Source organism: Clytia hemisphaerica, unplaced genomic scaffold, assembly GCF_902728285.1.
Source record: "Clytia hemisphaerica strain Z4C2 unplaced genomic scaffold, Clytia hemisphaerica genome assembly, whole genome shotgun sequence".
Lineage (NCBI taxonomy): Eukaryota > Metazoa > Cnidaria > Hydrozoa > Leptothecata > Clytiidae > Clytia > Clytia hemisphaerica.
Window position 1 is genome coordinate 337344 of NW_027103882.1, and position 16275 is coordinate 353618.

General features: G+C 35.9%; 2 protein-coding genes and 1 long non-coding RNA gene across 3 annotated transcripts; 1 reads left to right on the top strand and 2 right to left on the bottom strand.

The window, feature by feature from the left end:
- Positions 1-407: 407 nt before the first annotated feature.
- On the bottom strand, positions 408-2351 carry LOC136808476 (lengsin-like). The gene is made up of 2 exons (XM_067065005.1): positions 1082-2351; positions 408-611 (listed from the first exon to the last, which is right to left on the bottom strand). Exons 1-2 carry the CDS (start codon positions 1890-1892, stop codon positions 445-447), a joined length of 978 nt encoding a protein of 325 aa, XP_066921106.1. The 5' UTR covers positions 1893-2351; the 3' UTR covers positions 408-444.
- A 2775-nt stretch (positions 2352-5126) lies between these two features.
- LOC136808492 (uncharacterized) lies at positions 5127-7118 on the bottom strand. Its single transcript, XR_010846894.1, has 2 exons — positions 6939-7118; positions 5127-5957 (listed from the first exon to the last, which is right to left on the bottom strand). It is a non-coding gene; the product is annotated as an uncharacterized lncRNA (long non-coding RNA).
- Positions 7119-12659: 5541 nt separating this feature from the next.
- Positions 12660-15865, top strand: LOC136808498 (arginine/serine-rich coiled-coil protein 2-like). Its single transcript, XM_067065026.1, has 3 exons — positions 12660-12829; positions 14738-14866; positions 15632-15865. The coding sequence occupies exons 1-3, from the start codon at positions 12724-12726 to the stop codon at positions 15847-15849; spliced, it is 453 nt and encodes a 150-aa protein (XP_066921127.1). The 5' UTR covers positions 12660-12723; the 3' UTR covers positions 15850-15865.
- The last annotated feature ends 410 nt before the right edge of the window (positions 15866-16275 follow it).

Consider the following 16275-nt stretch of genomic DNA (forward strand, 5'->3'; position numbering starts at 1 on the left):
GAGACCGAAATTTACAGAGAGTATTTTATGCGACTTTCAAGTTGAGATAACCAACGATTTAGTTCGAATTAAAGAAAAATTCGAATAAAAGTGGTTCGAATTAGAAAGAGAGTTGCATTGACTGTAAAAGTTTGCCCCGGGGGGGGGGGGGGTACTACCCTGTCGATAAACGGGTGCTCCGCGAGTTCGAAAATGGACCATACGTGGTCGAATTTGCAAAAGTGACCCTGAATGGGACTGAATTCCAAATTTTCTACTTTTCCCCAATTTTCCAAAAAAGGCACCCTATGAGGATGATTTTCTTTTGGTGTTTTTGCGACCCTACCTGGGACTCGTGGAGGTTGAAAAAGGTACCCTGACCAGCGGAGCATCCCCGTAACCCATCTTGCCCTAGTACCCCCCCCCCGGGAAGTTTGCTAATGTACACACGTTGTCTTCCTTGGACTAAGCTATTTTACCTGCCAATGCCGGGGAGTGTTTCATGATCCCGGCTAACCAATGTTGTGCAGTTTTTGTAAGTTTACTGTCCTCACTGCCATTCCACATGGCGTCTTCGACGTCTCCGTTTTCTTTAACTTTCCATAATGAATGGTTGTAATGGCTCCCGTTTCCTATAAAACCAAACCCGATCGGAATAGTTAATAAATAAAAGTAAGGAAAGTAGAGTGGGATTCTCTGTCCTTGGTCGACTAGTTCTTATTCCCGTTTTCTAGAAAACGTAACCCAATCGGAATAGTTAATCGAGAAAAGTAAAGAAAGTAAGGTTCTTATTTCCAGGTTCTTATTTCCTAGTTGAAATCCTAGTGAAATCTCACCAAGTTTTTCCTGTTTTCGTTGACTTTGTAAAAAAGACTGCTCGTTTTTGTTTTCCCAACGGCGTAGCCAAATTAGAAAAATTGGCGAGATGAATAAAAATTCCCCGATAAAGGATTGTACCCAGCTGGCAAAGAACGTTCTTTCAACGTTCATCTAACGTTATATAGACGTTGTGAACGTTAGATAAACGTTGAAACAACGTTGTGTGCCAGCTTGGATACTATTCCGATTACATAAAGTTAAAGAAAAATAAGATGTAACTTACCAACTTTATCTATGATTGGTTTAGACATGAAAGTACATCTCGAATATTGTCCTGGTTTTTGTAGCATTTCTTTGGCAGCATTTTTAAACAAAAATTCATTGTCAGCTCCTTCGACACCAAATTCTGGTTTTAATACAAGTTCGATTTGCCCTGGTCCATATTCTGTTTGAAGTGTTTCAATTGGGATACCTGCTTTTTCGCACATCGTTGATAAAGAGAGAAGCTCTTCTTCATGGTTGGCGAACTCTTGTGAAATGTAGAAACCACCTTCTTCAAAAAGTGGTTCCATGTTTTCTTTGAAGATGGTGAACTCCATTTCTGAAGCGTGAAGAATGCGTAGCTTGAATTCTGATTCAAGTTTCTCGCATAGACGTCGGGCCATATAGCGTGGACATGCCATTTGTGGTTGTTCATCAACTCCCCACCATGTTTCACATATAACACCTGCAACTGAGTGTCCTTTTCCTGCCCACTGTAGCGGACGGGGGACGCTTTGTTCAACGATCAACCGCGCGTCCGTGCATCGTTTACCATCAACCCGTGTCAGATCATAATTGTTGAAACTGTCGAACGATAGAACAGGTGTCCTCCAAGCAATTCCAGGCCCCTTTTTTGACATGCGCGGGTACGCTGATTTAGTGATAATTTTACACCGAGCAATTCCGTGAAAATCAGAAACGAGATATCGATAAAAATCGTAGTCCTCGATTTTCGTTTTCAAGCTATCAGTGTTAAGTTCATCCCCGAATAAAATCGATTCCATAGTGATTGGTCGAATTGATTCGATTCTTGTTGATTCCTGTGGTGCCATTATCGTTTGAGAATAGGTATCGATAAAATAGATATCTTGTTCACTACTTTTAAACGTTCGAAGAGCTTTACAAACCTAACTGTCACCTTTTTGAACTGCCCGGTTTTGACTCGCTTGGTCGATGATGGTTGACTTTAGACTTTGAAGTATGAGTGAGATATTAACAAATTCAGCGGCCTTAAATACTTTTCATTCTCGTCTTGTTTTACCAGAATAACTTAAAAAGTGACAATCAGCAATTTCGAAATTTGATCAATATAACTCATTAGTATAAACATCTAAAACTTGAAAAACCAGTTTTAGTAATAAAGAGGATATCCTAGCTAAGAATAGAACAAATTCAAACAAATTCTTACTAGTAATCTTAGGACAAATCTCTAATAAAGAGTATTGAGCGTTTTTTTTTTTGCAAGAGCTATTCAGATCACGTCATTAATGATAACCCTATAAGTTTTTTAAGTGATATTTCATCATCCATTTTTTATTAGAAATTTTATCGAAGCATAAGCGTAAATGAGTTTCTTAGCAGTTTCCATTACCCCTTTTTTATATGAACAAACTTTGATAAAACATAAGGCTTTGATGGCCTAAATCTTAAGAGCAAGTTGAGAACATTTTTACAATTTTTAGCCTTTGTGTACTACTTAACAACCCGATTTCTTAGGAAAAATGGAAAAAAATACTCACATTATGGTGAAAATAAAGATATGCTAAAAACATTTTTAGGCTTATAAAACTCAAAAAGTTAAGAACATCCAAAGGCTTCAAAAGTTGTGGATGTTCTTATACAAAACGAATATAGCAAAATTAGATACGTCTTTCTTATAATAATTTCGTAATATTTGTTGCCCAATTAAGTTTTTAAAGCAGAAATAAATCTCTGCTAAGATTTAGATGTTTACAGCTTGAGAGCAAAGGGCTTAATCAATAAATCACACATCGCGTACTTAATTCAATTTCAAAATGACTTTTTAAATATAAGAAATTAAAGTAGAATGTTAACATTTTGTTAGATTTTAGAGGTCCTATGCGAGGCCCCCAAACAGTTTTCGTGATGGCGTGATAGGGACTTTTTTTTACCGCGATTACGTGATTTGGAGATTTTTTCGTGATTGCTAGACTGGAGTCGTTTATAATGCATGTAATACTAATAATAAACACAAATAATGATACGGGATTTAGTTTGTATAAACGACTGGAAGAATTCGGTGTTCCAGCCTTATAGATACTGGGCCTAGCTACGCAGAAACTTGCGTAGCGAGAAAACAATTTATTAAGCAACAACAAACTCTCAAAATAAAATCAACTCAAATGAAACATTTTTAACACACAAATCCACACATATTTTATTTTCAAGAATTTTTTTTGAGCGGGAAAAAAATTTAATTGCAATATTGACACTTTTTTTTTGTTTGGAGTTAGTGCACAAAGGTTTCTAGACGACTAAAATTTACTTTTTTGCTTCATTTCTAATAAGTCTGAATTAGTCGTCTAGCTTGCTAGACTACGTGATTGCCGGATAAGAGGTCAAACCGTGATCGTGATTTGATAGATTTTTGAGCCATGATGCGTGATTTTGACTTTTTCAAAGGGATGCACGATTATCCAATCTTTTTGCTGAATTTGCGGGATCGTGATCCAAGACAGAATTTGCGTGATATCGTGATCAGACATACCGCTTGTGAGGGGGCCTCCTAAGCAGTAAGTAAGTAAGTCTACGACCGCAGATGGAGGCGACCCGCAGGCTCCTCTTTCGATAGCTTTCAACCCGAAGGTAGGGGAGGGCGCCACTCTTCCTGGATTGCTCCACTTACCCTTGATCGTTCTTTTAATTTCTGAGCAACAAGCAGAGAGGCATCAAGTATACAGTTTTGGAATCTTTGGTATGACCGGCTGGGGATTGAACCCACAACCTTGCGAACCGTTAGCCGGATGCTCTACCACTGCACTACGGTCACCTCCTATATAGACCCTAAGCTAAAACATTTACGAAAAGGTGTACAGTTGCCTCTCTACAATTCGATCGTCAAATGACCAAGCTACTGTTTTTGAACCATCAAAAGATCTGTCAGATTACAGAGCATGGTTTGTCCGACTCTCTAGCTAAAGGGGTCCAATGTTCTAGGTCGAATTACAGAACCTTTCAAATAAAAGATGTTCGAATTAAAGAGAGTTTATTGTATATTTGGAAGGACCTCGATGTACACGCTTTTTTTATTATAAGAATACACTTTATAAGAATGTCCATGATGAAAATGGGCAAAAAATTAAGAATATGGTAAGAATATCACCATCATGAAATTTAGCAACTAAACCTAAAAATGCCATTTTTAATGCATTTTAACCTGTAGATTGCCAATTTCGATCTTAACCTAAGAATACCGTAAGAATATTTTTGGACGATTTTCGCCAAAAAGTTAAGAATATCCATGATGAAATGAAAAAACACCATTCTTTGTAATGACTTCAGATACCAGGCGTTACTACTCGACCCTGTCTGATGACTCAAACCAAACACCTTTTAAGAAATATTTCATATCAGGACAGTATCTGCCTATTGTTAAATTGTGCTGATATAAGCAAAAAGATGCTTTTCTTTTCCTTTTTTTAACCAATCTTGCTCCGCATCCGTGTCAATCCAAGTGAAAAAGCTTGTAAGTAAGCAAACGATATCACTCTTATTTAAAAACAAAACCTTTAAGTAAAAACTTCTTGGTTAAGGTTGCTTTACGATCAACAGGATTTCAATGCCTTGTGTCCATAACTGGTAAAAGGGTGTCCTCTGGATTTAAAAAAAGCTCCGACATTATATCACAGTTTTTCAAACTATTTATAACAACAAACTACAGTATATAAGATAATAAGGCTCCGCTGGCCAAAATATTAAGAACAAGTTAAGAACATTTTAAGGCTCTGTGGACTCAAATGTTCTTATAAAAAATATGTACTTCTTGTACATTTAAATTCCGTGGCGAGAAAGAAAGCAGGTCTATCCCGATATTTGAATCCTATATATTAGTCTGTAACATTTTTACTTGATTTTACTGCCCAGAAAAATCGACACAGCTTTAGAATTCTTATAAAGAGACAACACGTTTTTTTATGGGTGTTCTTAACTTTTTGATTTTTAAGCCTTAAAATATTTTTAACATGTTCCATTTTTTTAGTATTCTTGTCCATTTTCCTAAAAAATTGGGTGTTTTAGAGTCTGCAAAGCCTTAAATTGTTCTTAACTTGTTCTTAACATTTTGACCATCGAAGCCTTATGTTCTTATAAAGTTTGCTCTTATAATAAAACGTGCAAAGGGACTGAACATAAGCAAGCAAACGTGTTTTACAAGATCTGATTGCGCAATCAATTAATATATATCACGAAATGTTTTTGTTAAGCCCGATTTTTCTTTAGAGAATTTGTTCGTTGTTTTTTTCTCCCTCTCTAATTAAAATATTTTCTGTCATCAAAACTAGATAAACAACTAGATGAACCTGTTTTTCAATTCGATCTCCAAGGATTTTTTGCAAATATTTTTGAATTTTTTCTTTTTTTTTGATTTTTTTCTTTTTTTCTTCCCAAGTAAAATAAAATTGAAATGCATCACTGAACTCCAAAGTCCATTTCAAATAAGTAAATTTCAACTTTAAACCCACTGTAAACTGTCCTTACAAACCTGGCTTTGAATCTTCTACATGCTTTTTGACAAGAACAAACTATATAAGAACATAAGGCTTCGATCACCAAAATGCTAAGAACAAGTTAAGAACATTTTAAGGTAGGCTAATTTTAAGGCTTTGCGGACTTGAATACACCTGATTTTTTTAGGAAAATGGGTAAAAAAGGTCACAAAATGGAAAAAATAAGAACATTTTAAGAACGATTTTAGGCTTAAAACCCAAAAGGTTAAGAATATCCGAAAGCTTCAAAAAACTTTGATTTTCTTATAAAAAAACGTGTACCTCTTTCAGGGGCATTTCAAGAAAAATAGAAAAGATTCATAACTTACTGCATAACCCATCTGTCATCTTGAAGTTTTTCATCCCGCTCTAGCGTCCAGCTTCAACCTTTCACTAAACACAAAAAAAAAAAAATTATTTACATTCATTTATTAGCATTTCTAGGTATTTCAATTTTCAAAGCTCAGGCTAGAATGGCGACTTCAGTTTTCCTACGTTATTCGAGGCATTTCAGTTTTGAAATTGGCTTCCAGAAACCTTATTGGAACATTTTTAACTTTTTTAGATCTTAAGATCTCAAGCTTGTCTTAAGTCTCATTCAATCTCAAGTAAGACCGCAGTCGAGGGCGACCCAAAGGCTCCCTTTTAGTATAGCTGTCTACCCGAAGGTAGAGGAGGGTACCACTACTTCCCCTGGATTTCTCCACTTACCCTTGATCCGTCTCTTTAGTTGCTGAGCATCGAGCAGAGAGGGATCAAGTAGTATTTTGGAAATCTTTGGTATGACCCGGCTGGGGATCGAACCCACAACCTTGCGCACCGTAGACGATATCGTCCGTATAATATACTATTATGATATAACATAGTTTGTATATTATAAAACGTAATATGTTGCGCGGCGGATAGAGTCGATAATACACTTCCCAAGTAAAATAAAATTGAAATGCATCACTGACCTCCAAAGTCCATTTCAAATAAGTAAACGAAAGTAAATTTCAACTTTAATCCCACTGTAAACTGTCCTTACAAACGTGGCTTTGAATCTTCTACATGTTTTTTAATAATCCATTATCTATGCATGAAGCTATGAGTGCCTCCTCGTCGCTGCGCTCCTACGGGGGCAAATATTATTGTGATACAGGGCGTATTAAAAAATTCTTTAGGTTCAAAATGATGATATTCTTGATATGCGTAAGTCGAGATGGCGTCATATTTTTTAACGGAAGCACCCAAAAAAGCCGTTATTTTTGACCTCTTTGTTTCTATTTTTAGTAACAGAGAGAGGTCAAATCCCGGCTTTTTTAGGATGTTTCCGCTAGAAAAATGACTTACGCATATGAAGAATTGTAGGATAAAGAAGGGAGAAACACTTACAGAAATTCGAACAAATTAGATACTTCATCTTGTTTTTTTAGCTTGGAAGTCCCTGTAAGAGTGGGAAAAATCAGAAAATCAAATATAGTTAAGGGTCGGAAAAATAAGAAAAATTTTTACCCTTGAAAGATTGTATTTTGGTCAAATTAGTCTTTATCGTAAATCGTCGTAAAATTCTTAGTTTTCTTCCTGCTTAGAGCCCGTGGGTCGTAAAATTCTTAGTTTTCTTCCCGCTTAGAGCCCGTTGGTCGAAAGTCCGCGGCAAATACCCCTCAGCTCTCAACCCTGTTAATCTAACCTATATCACGTACAAAAAAAAATTCTGTTCCCAAGACAACAACGGTGTGCAAAAAGGATGTCAATGTTTTGAAAAATTTCCCAATTCATTAAAATCACGTGAAAATAAACGTGACAGGGGGATGTTCTTATAATACGTACAGGTTGCAAAATTATATCAGTTCAGTCAAAACATGTGATTACTCGAAAAAGTTCACGTGATTTTATTCCCATGTTACTTGCTTTACAAATTACAGCTGATAACTTTATTAGTGTCAATAAATTAGATCCAATCAGAAAAAAATCTCATGTAACGCAAGCACATAAAATTTTTAAGTAAAAGCGTGATTTGTCTTCAGACTTTTATTTTGCAACCTGTATTACGCCATAGTTACAAAGGGCGGCATTAAAAGCTTTAAAACCTTATTTATTGTCTTTGAAGTTCTAATATAACTTTCAAGCTTTGCAATACTTAATTTTTAAAACAAACGCTTTATTTCGTAATGATCATTTAATCTCTCAACTCGCTGGTTCAGGGGACCTAATCGCCTATAGTATATAAATAAGCTTCAGCTAGCCATTAACTCATAACTAAGCAGAATATCAAGTGAATAATACAGTGGAGACCCTTTAAAATAATATTCGGGGGTAAAAAGAAGCGACAGAAAGGGCAACACCTCCGTGTTGAGTCAGATATATTAAAGCTACAATATCAAAAGCTTTTTCTAATCTCATCACAATGCGGGGGGGGGGGGGGGTATTTAGGCAAAAACGGATGATGGGTATGTGCGGACGGTAAGGGTCGGTTTTTTCACCGTTCAAAGTCTCTCCAAGGGTCGGAAAAATCAGAAAGTTTTAAATTAGTCTCTCTAAGGGTCGGATAATTCAGGATTTTTAGGAAATTTTTTTATTTCCAGAGAAAAAATTGTAATAAAAGCTCTCTAACTCTAAGGTTATGACTTTTTTTAAAAATCAAAAAAAAATTGTAATAAAGTCTCTCTGTATGACTTTTTTCAAAAGTCGAAAAAAAAATTGTAATAAAGTCTCTCTAAGGGTCACCTTTTCAGCAAAAATCAGTCTCTCTAAGGATCGGTTTTCGGAGGTCCCGTGCGCACATACCCCTCATTCGCCAACCCTAGTACCCCCCCCCCCCCCCCCAGGGATAGTGCACATGCATTTATGAAATATTGCTGAATCAACATCGTCGGACCTTTCAATCAAAACAAAACCTCCAAAAAACAAAAAAACTCCAACCTCTTAATTCGAATATCTCCTTAACGCGAGTAAGTGTAATGGTCTCTTCAGTTAGTACTAAGCCTTCCCAGCTGGCAACGTCGTTTCAACGTTCATCTAACGTTATATAGATGTTGTGAACGTTAGGTAAACGTTGAAACAACGTTGTGTGCCAGCTGGGTTACAAAGCTATTATTCTTTGCATTTTATTTGCGTTCTATATGTATGTGCTCGAGCTATGACGACTCCAGTGTAAAATATCATTACAAGCCAGACTCTTGTTTTAAATGTCTACAGTACCTGAAAGAAGGAGAGGGAATCGCTTTTTTACCTTGAAATTTTCAACGTATTTGAAAATAGTTTTTTTATATAATGTTTCGACAAAATGTTAAAGTTATTTAAAATTGTCAACGAATCTTAAAAATGAAGTAAACTATCGCAGTATTGCGTTACTTGAGTGCCAACCCTCCCTGACAAGAATACACCGACCGCACTGAAGGTAATTGCGATAGAGGACAAGATTCTTTTTATTAGAACATTCTAATTTTGCTGAGCCTGGATGTGCTTATTTTGTTGTCAATGTTGACTCGAAAATGTTCCTACTGGCGCGATTGAAATTAATTCACTTAAATTTACACAATTACCTTGCGTTATAAAGCTTGGCCCTCAAATCGAACAAATCTGCTCTAGTACAGGCTCAGCGGAATCGGGGTGGCCACCGTAGCCTCCCCACTTTTGAGCAGAATCGATTTTCTTCCTCCAATTCATGGTGAATTCTAAGAATAGTAAAGAATCACTGTAATTGCGAGATTCAGATAATTTTGAGCTAATTGATCAAATCTGGCTAATCTATACAAATCTAAGGGTAGGCATGTTCATACTCTGTTTCCTCATTTTTTTCTTAAATTTCAGCCTAAATATTCTCATAAACTGGGTTCTAATAAAAAATGTGTACTTCTACATTTATTGGAGGTATAGTCATTGAGTTTAAAGCCCCGAGTGGGCTAGAAAGGAGCCTTCAACCTTCTCAAGCAAGAAAAAGTGAGCGCTGCATTAAGACAGATTGAATCTCACCCTTTCTTTGTTTTTTTGAAATCTGCCGATGGATTTTACTTTCAATCTGGCGTTTGTGGAAAACTACCGGGTCAACGGGTCACTGCGCCGGATATCTCCGGCGTAGATTTGAGATTTGAGATCTGCTGCCTTCAACTTTTTCCAGTTAAGTTGGCGCAGCTCCGGCGTAACATTTCCCTTCTTTCCAGACTGGAGTCACACGCTTTGGATGGGGAATAAGTGGCTTGATTTCTTATCAAAGAAATGGGTATATGGGTATAGCAGGGTATAGTATGGGGTATATATAATGGGCATAGCAGGGTATAGTACGTTCAAAGATACCCCACTGCTTCAAAAAACTCCACACCCAGAAAACTAAAAGCGTATTTTGCGTAGGAAGATATTATGGGGAAATAACATGTGATAAAATCCTCACATCACATTGTTAATGAACCTATCAAAAGTTAAATGGAAAATTATTTAGAAATAAGGAAGACATTAAAGAGATTTAATTTTCGTTTTCTATCTTCTTTTCTTATCTACGTAGCTAACAGCAACCTGCGGTAGCTACTACAGGGTGTCCCTAATAAAAGTATCGAGTTTGAACATGCGATTGAGTAAAAAAGTTTGTGTGTGTTATCGCTAAAATATAAGAACGTTCTCCATCACATATTGTTACGTAATGACAAAGAAAAAAGAGGGAGAGCTTAAAATACAATTTTGTGAATACACACTTAAAACTTTCTACTCAATCGCATGTTCAAACTCGATACTTTTATTAGGGACACCCTGTATGACTAAATTTGCAACGATTATCAAAGTTTCTCTCTGTGTCATATTAATTGTAATGAGACATCTTTTATGAATAGCTTTTACAAAAAAAACAATTCTCAATAACTTTAACGTCGTGAAAGTCGTAAAGAAAGTTAATTTTTTTAATCATAATGACTGTTGTAAAAACCATACAGTGTGTCCTGGTATATATTTTCTTACATTTCGTTGAACACACGCAACTTATATCTACTCAGAATCATGTTCGAACCCGATACTTTTTTTCGGGACACCCTGTAATTGAGTTCGTGCCAGTCATTTTTCCCATGGAAATTCAAAACAACAAGTATCAGTTGTGTAATCAACTGACCCTTCCTATCAATGCTTTAATTAAATTTTGGCGAATCCGATGGAAAGATATTAATAAACCGTTGAAAGGTAAATTCAAAGCAAACTAGGTTTTCCAGATGACGGATGGGGAAAAACAGTTTCGGGCCAAAAATCGAGGAACGAAATTTAGCCTTTTGAGAGAACTTTGAGTTTTCCTTATATTTTGCAACACTTTTAGGGGGACTGATGAAGATTTTGTTTTTTGCGAGCCTTAGTGGGATTTTGAAGGTCTAAAAACCCGCACCCTTCATTTGACTTGGTAGCTCCCCCAGACCAATTTTCTTTCCAAACTCTGATCGAAGATAAATGTTCACCGCGGACAGTTTCCCGACCAGCTAATTTCCCAAACGAACAACTTGTTGGTTTTTAGTTAGACGAGGAAGTCAGGAAGATAATCGTCTACAAAATTATCAAACGACATTTTAACGAGCTATTTATGGGAAACATCAAATTCAAATTATTATTTCAAATTTTATTAAAATATTACAGGAAAGTATAATTCTGCAAGATCTAAATTTGGCATCAATTTGACAAGTTTATATTTTTGATACATTAACAGCCGAAGAAAAATTTTGATTTAATTTAAAGGCTCTTCTTTCCCATCTGAAATCTTTCCATTATCTGTTTCCCACAAACAAACTTTTCAGGCTATCAAATTTGGTGTAAAAGTTGCCAAAAAATAATACTAAATGGCGGTATGCTTACTCTTTTGTGCTTAATAGTAGGGGGGTGTAAATTTTCGGAAAAAATCCCCAGCCAGTCGGGACCACTACATAAAGGCAACTATTGCCTTAACGGGAAATATTTCCCGAACGGGAAGATGCAAAACTTCCCGAAATGGCTAGATTTTCCAAATCGGGAAGTTCACCATTCTCCCGATCGGGAAAGTGGCCTCTGAGCACTCCGGAAATGCCTGTGGAAAGTTTAAAACTTGTCCCTCTTGTAAAGGAGGGAAAATAAATAATAATACCAGGTAGTTAAAAGAATCCACCGGGTAATCGCTTCTTGATTTTACTTTCCCCATTCCCAATTAGAAACTTCGTTATTTGGAAACTTCTCCTCGATAAAAATCTGCTTTGTTTACAAAAATTCTATTTCTCGTTCGGGAACGATGAAAAGTTCTTGACCAAAACGGGAAACAGAAAAGTGATGAAATTTTCAATCTGGAAACAGTTTCCTTTTCGGGTTATTTTCACCTTTAAAATATTTCCCGTTAAGGTAATAGTTGCCTTTTTCATGTAGTGGTACCAACTGCCAGCATTTTTAATGACCCACCATTTTATGAAATTTTCCTGAAAATGTACCAAAATTTTCCAAGGGGTTTTTGGAAAAATCACTTAATAATACCCCCCCCCCCTCACCTTAGAATTAAGCACAAAAAAGTAATGTAAATTATAGTTTTTGAGGACTGTCGAACGTATAAATCGCACTGGCCCCACTTACGTTGTACATAAGCTGCACGGTCCATGCGTGTTGTTTATATACATACAAACAATGCTATTGTAAGTAACATTTACCGCCATAATGCAATGGCCGTGCGTAAAAGCATGATCGATTGCATGAACATCTGTAAAAAACCGTAAACGCGATTTAACCATAAGGAAGAAATAATTTTTCATTAAAGGAGTATTTAAACACCACCACACATAATTACCTACTCTAATCATTAAAGTTTTTTTTACAAAGGTCATTAGTTATCGGGTTAATTAATCCTTATAAATCAATCCCAAAAAGGCGTGCACATTTTTTTATAAGAACATCTAAAAATGTTTTAAGCCTTTGTTCTTATTTTCATCATTTTGTGACCATCTTTGCCCATTTTCATAAGAAATTCGGTGCTTTAGAGTCCGCAAAAGCCTTAAAATGTTCTTAACTTGTTATTAACATTTTTGCCATTGAAACCCTATGTTCTTATATAGTTTGTTCTTATAAAAAAAACGTGTACACAATGAACTAAAATGAGTATAAAAGGGGTGTTGTTTGGAACTAAAAGTCATCAGATATCAAGCAGACTAACCAATCAAATCAAGAGAAACAGTGACGAAGACAAATCATATTCAAAATGAAGTTTTGGCTTGCAGTGTTATTATTTTCAAGTGTTTTGGTCGCCTTAGTTCAATGTCATGGTAGAGACCATGGAAGTAAAGATGAACTAGGTCATAAGCGAGGTAAGATTTATGTTTCATATTGGGCGGAAACAAATCAATTTATTGTCCTACGGGCCCAACCAATAATACTTTTTGACACAATCGAAAAAATAATAATATTGAATAGACCTACTTTTATCGGAGTTTTTGATTTTTCTAAAAAAGCAATGCATTGTAATGCTACTTCTTCAAAATGTGACAATTTTTTAGATTTTGACCGACCGACCCGTACTTTTCTGAAGGTCGTGGGCCCGTAGAACAACAAATCAATTTTTTTTTTTTTTTTTTTTTCTTTATTGAAACATAAACACAGGGTACATTACGAACATATAATACAAAATAATACTAAACATTAATATAGTCCCTCCCTCCGCTAGAAACTTAAGTTATATCGCCAGAGGTAAGGCTATGAAGAAAGGAAAAAGTAAAACAAGGTGTGACGTGGAGAGAGCTATGGTTGTAGTAGACTAAAATAACGCACCACTGAACCTTCCAGATTCATGGATATATTCAACGACAGAAAGAATTATAGTTTGATTTAAAATTAAAGTCAAGCTTTCATCACCGTACAATAAAAACCGACAAAAATAAGAAGGGTTTAGTGGGAGGAAAATAATACCTAAGTCTTGTAGTTTGTCGAATAGAGATTGTCTCGCATGGGAATATATAGAGCAGTGCAGAAAAAAGTGCTGAGTATTTTCAACTGAGTTAGTTCGACAACCACAAAAAGGGTCTAAAGTATCACGAAAACCATGCCTAAATTTGTGCTCGTTGAGATGACTGAACCCTACCCGAAGTCGATTTAGAAAGATTACACCTTGATTGTCAGAAACATCAAAAACACGAGATTGTTTGGGTCTCAAAACTTCTGAAATTGCATTCTTAAAGGTCTTAACAGAAGGTAGATATCTTATATTCGCATCCAGGACATTCCACTGTGATATGCAGTAAGGAAAAAAAGTATTACGAAAACGCTCAGTTCGTATATTAAGAGGATAAATAGGATTTCTTGTTCTTATGTTGTTATGTTAATAAATCAAATTAGTCTCACCTTGTATAGCACCCCTGTCTCACATCCCCGGGGAAATTTCTTCCTGCCAGGGAGGATGAAAATTGCTATCAAAATCCTAATGGAGTTAAAAATCATTTCGTATCCAAGTCAATAATTTCAATGTGAATGATTTTGGAGTGCAAAAAAATTGACGTAGACAATATTGACAAAATTGACGTAGAATTTAATACGTAACCAGATTCATCATGACAGATACTGACCACCGAGTTGATACTCCATGAAAAGATGATTGTAAGTGGAATGGTTTTAAAGGTTTTGTTTTTAAATGGAATGGAAAATCAGAAAAAAATTTTATCCCCACTGTTGAGGATATTTATTTTCGAAGTATCGAACCCCCTGGATATCTTACTTTATTAGTAAAGACCCCCTGGAGACCCCCCTCTCTTATAAAGACGCTTACCCCCTGGATACCGTATTTTTTACTTTAAAAGACACTTAACCCCCTGGATATCCGATTCCTTGTAGAACAAAAATAGTTAACCCCTTGGATATCCCCCTGTTGAGGAGGGGGGTACGGACTATTTCTGGAAAAGCCCAATAAGAGTGATAACGTTTGCTTACTCATCAATTTTAATTTACAAGCTTTTTCACATTGAATTGACACGGATGTGGAGCAAGATTGGTCAGAAAGAAGAAAAGAAAAACATTTTTTTGCTTATATAAGCATAATATAACAATAGCAAGACACTGTCCTGATATAAAATATGTGATGTAACGGAAACACTTATGTAAAAACAAAACCTTTAAACATTTAAAATGATTTTTAAACTTTGAAAAAAAGGAAAGTTTTTTTCATTTTAAGATTTTTTGGAAACAGACTTCACCTATATTACACATTTTCGATTTTCTCATTTCAGATGAAGATCATTTCCACCAACTTGACGAACAAGTAGAAGACAAAAAAAGTGAAAAATTTGATGATGAAATCAATGTCCCCTACGGATTTGGAATAGCATCTTTCGATCAAGCTTTTGATGAAATTGAAGGTACCCTTTTAAAAACCTAGTTTACTTTTGTTTATAGTGAAATTCTGATTCATGATTCTCCAACGTTCATCTGCTAATTTGAATTTCACTCGAATTGCCATATGAAAATAAAGAAAGATGCTAGATTCTATCCGTCATTCTAAAGGCAGCGCAAATCTTCGAAAATTTTCCAACCCCCCCCCCTCCGAACCTTATTAGGACCGTTTATTAATTTTTAAGAATATTTTCAGCTGTCAAAGAGAAGGTTCCTTATTTTGCTCTAAATAGCCTGGTTTTAGCCTATATTTACCTTATTTTTGGGTTTTCGGAAATACAATTTTCAACCCCCTCCCGTTTATTTGGAACCTAAGAGTATTAAATTATGAGACTTTTTTTTTATAGAACACACCCCCACTGAGCTTAGGGGGGTTAAACCATTTTTGCTTGATTGGGGGACTGTATTCTTTTTAAGATACTGGGAGCTAGCTTGTTAAGGAGGACTGAGTGTTGAGTAATAGAACAGGGGCAGAGCTGGTAGGTTACAAATATTTTAAATTATTTTAAAAATCTATGCTGTGGGGAAGGTTTTGACCCCTGCGGCAAAATAAATATATTGAGAATTTACATGTAAAATTTCTTTAATAATTTGCTTTGTGAAGGTGGTGGCTACGTTCTTAAGATTCAGGCGGGGGCTATTTAGATTTTACCCCCCCCCCCCTCCCCACCTCCCTGAAAAATATTTGGGGCTGGACCCCTCTGCATTCTATGTGTTTTTATTTTTTCTAGACTCCAAGAAACGAAGACAAGGAAGAGGACGTTCTCGATCAAGAAGTCGATCCCGATCCCGATCCCGATCAAAATCCGGCTCCCGTTCCCGTTCTCGATCCGGTCGCAGAGGAGGCCGTTCACGAAGCGGATCTGGAAGCCGATCTCGATCCCGATCCGGTGGTCGACGACCACATCCAAAATTCGTTTACTCCAAATATAACAGTCACGGATATTAAGGAACTACTGTTTGAAGTTTAGCTGTTGGCGAAGCTGACTGATTTTCAATTTTCTTTTTCTTTTTAACTATATGTAATATTTCTTTTAAGTCTCACACCTAAACCACTTTTTTTGAATACTTTAACCCTTAAGGGCAGAAAGTTTCGCGAAGTCAAAAAGAATTTAAGTTTCGCCAATTATTGTTTTGGCTGAAATTTCACAGATAGAACTTTGCGAAATCATATAAAATTTACCTTTTTTGGTAACAAAAACTCACAAAATGCACAAAAATTTAGCAAATAGTACAAAACTGAGTAGGAAAGTTTAAACTTTCGCGTTTTTCAGGTTTAATTTCTTACCTGGTAGAAACTTTCGCGAAAAAGGATCAAAATCGCGAAAAACGCGAAAGTTTCTGCCCTTAAAGTACTTTTATTTACTAAATTTCT

What these genes read in the sequence shown, in the direction of transcription:
- LOC136808498 (XM_067065026.1), top strand. Translation starts at nt 12,724, where the DNA reads ATGAAGTTTTGGCTTGCAGTGTTATTATTTTCAAGTGTTTTGGTCGCC. An exon ending in TGAACTAGGTCATAAGCGAG is followed by an intron (nt 12,830 to 14,737) that starts GTAAGATTTATG and finishes TTCTCATTTCAG; the next exon opens with ATGAAGATCATTTCCACCAA. An exon ending in AGCTTTTGATGAAATTGAAG is followed by an intron (nt 14,867 to 15,631) that starts GTACCCTTTTAA and finishes TATTTTTTCTAG; the next exon opens with ACTCCAAGAAACGAAGACAA.
- LOC136808476 (XM_067065005.1), bottom strand. Translation starts at nt 1,892, where the DNA reads ATGGCACCACAGGAATCAACAAGAATCGAATCAATTCGACCAATCACT. An exon ending in ACCAATCATAGATAAAGTTG is followed by an intron (nt 612 to 1,081) that starts GTAAGTTACATC and finishes TTGGTTTTATAG; the next exon opens with GAAACGGGAGCCATTACAAC.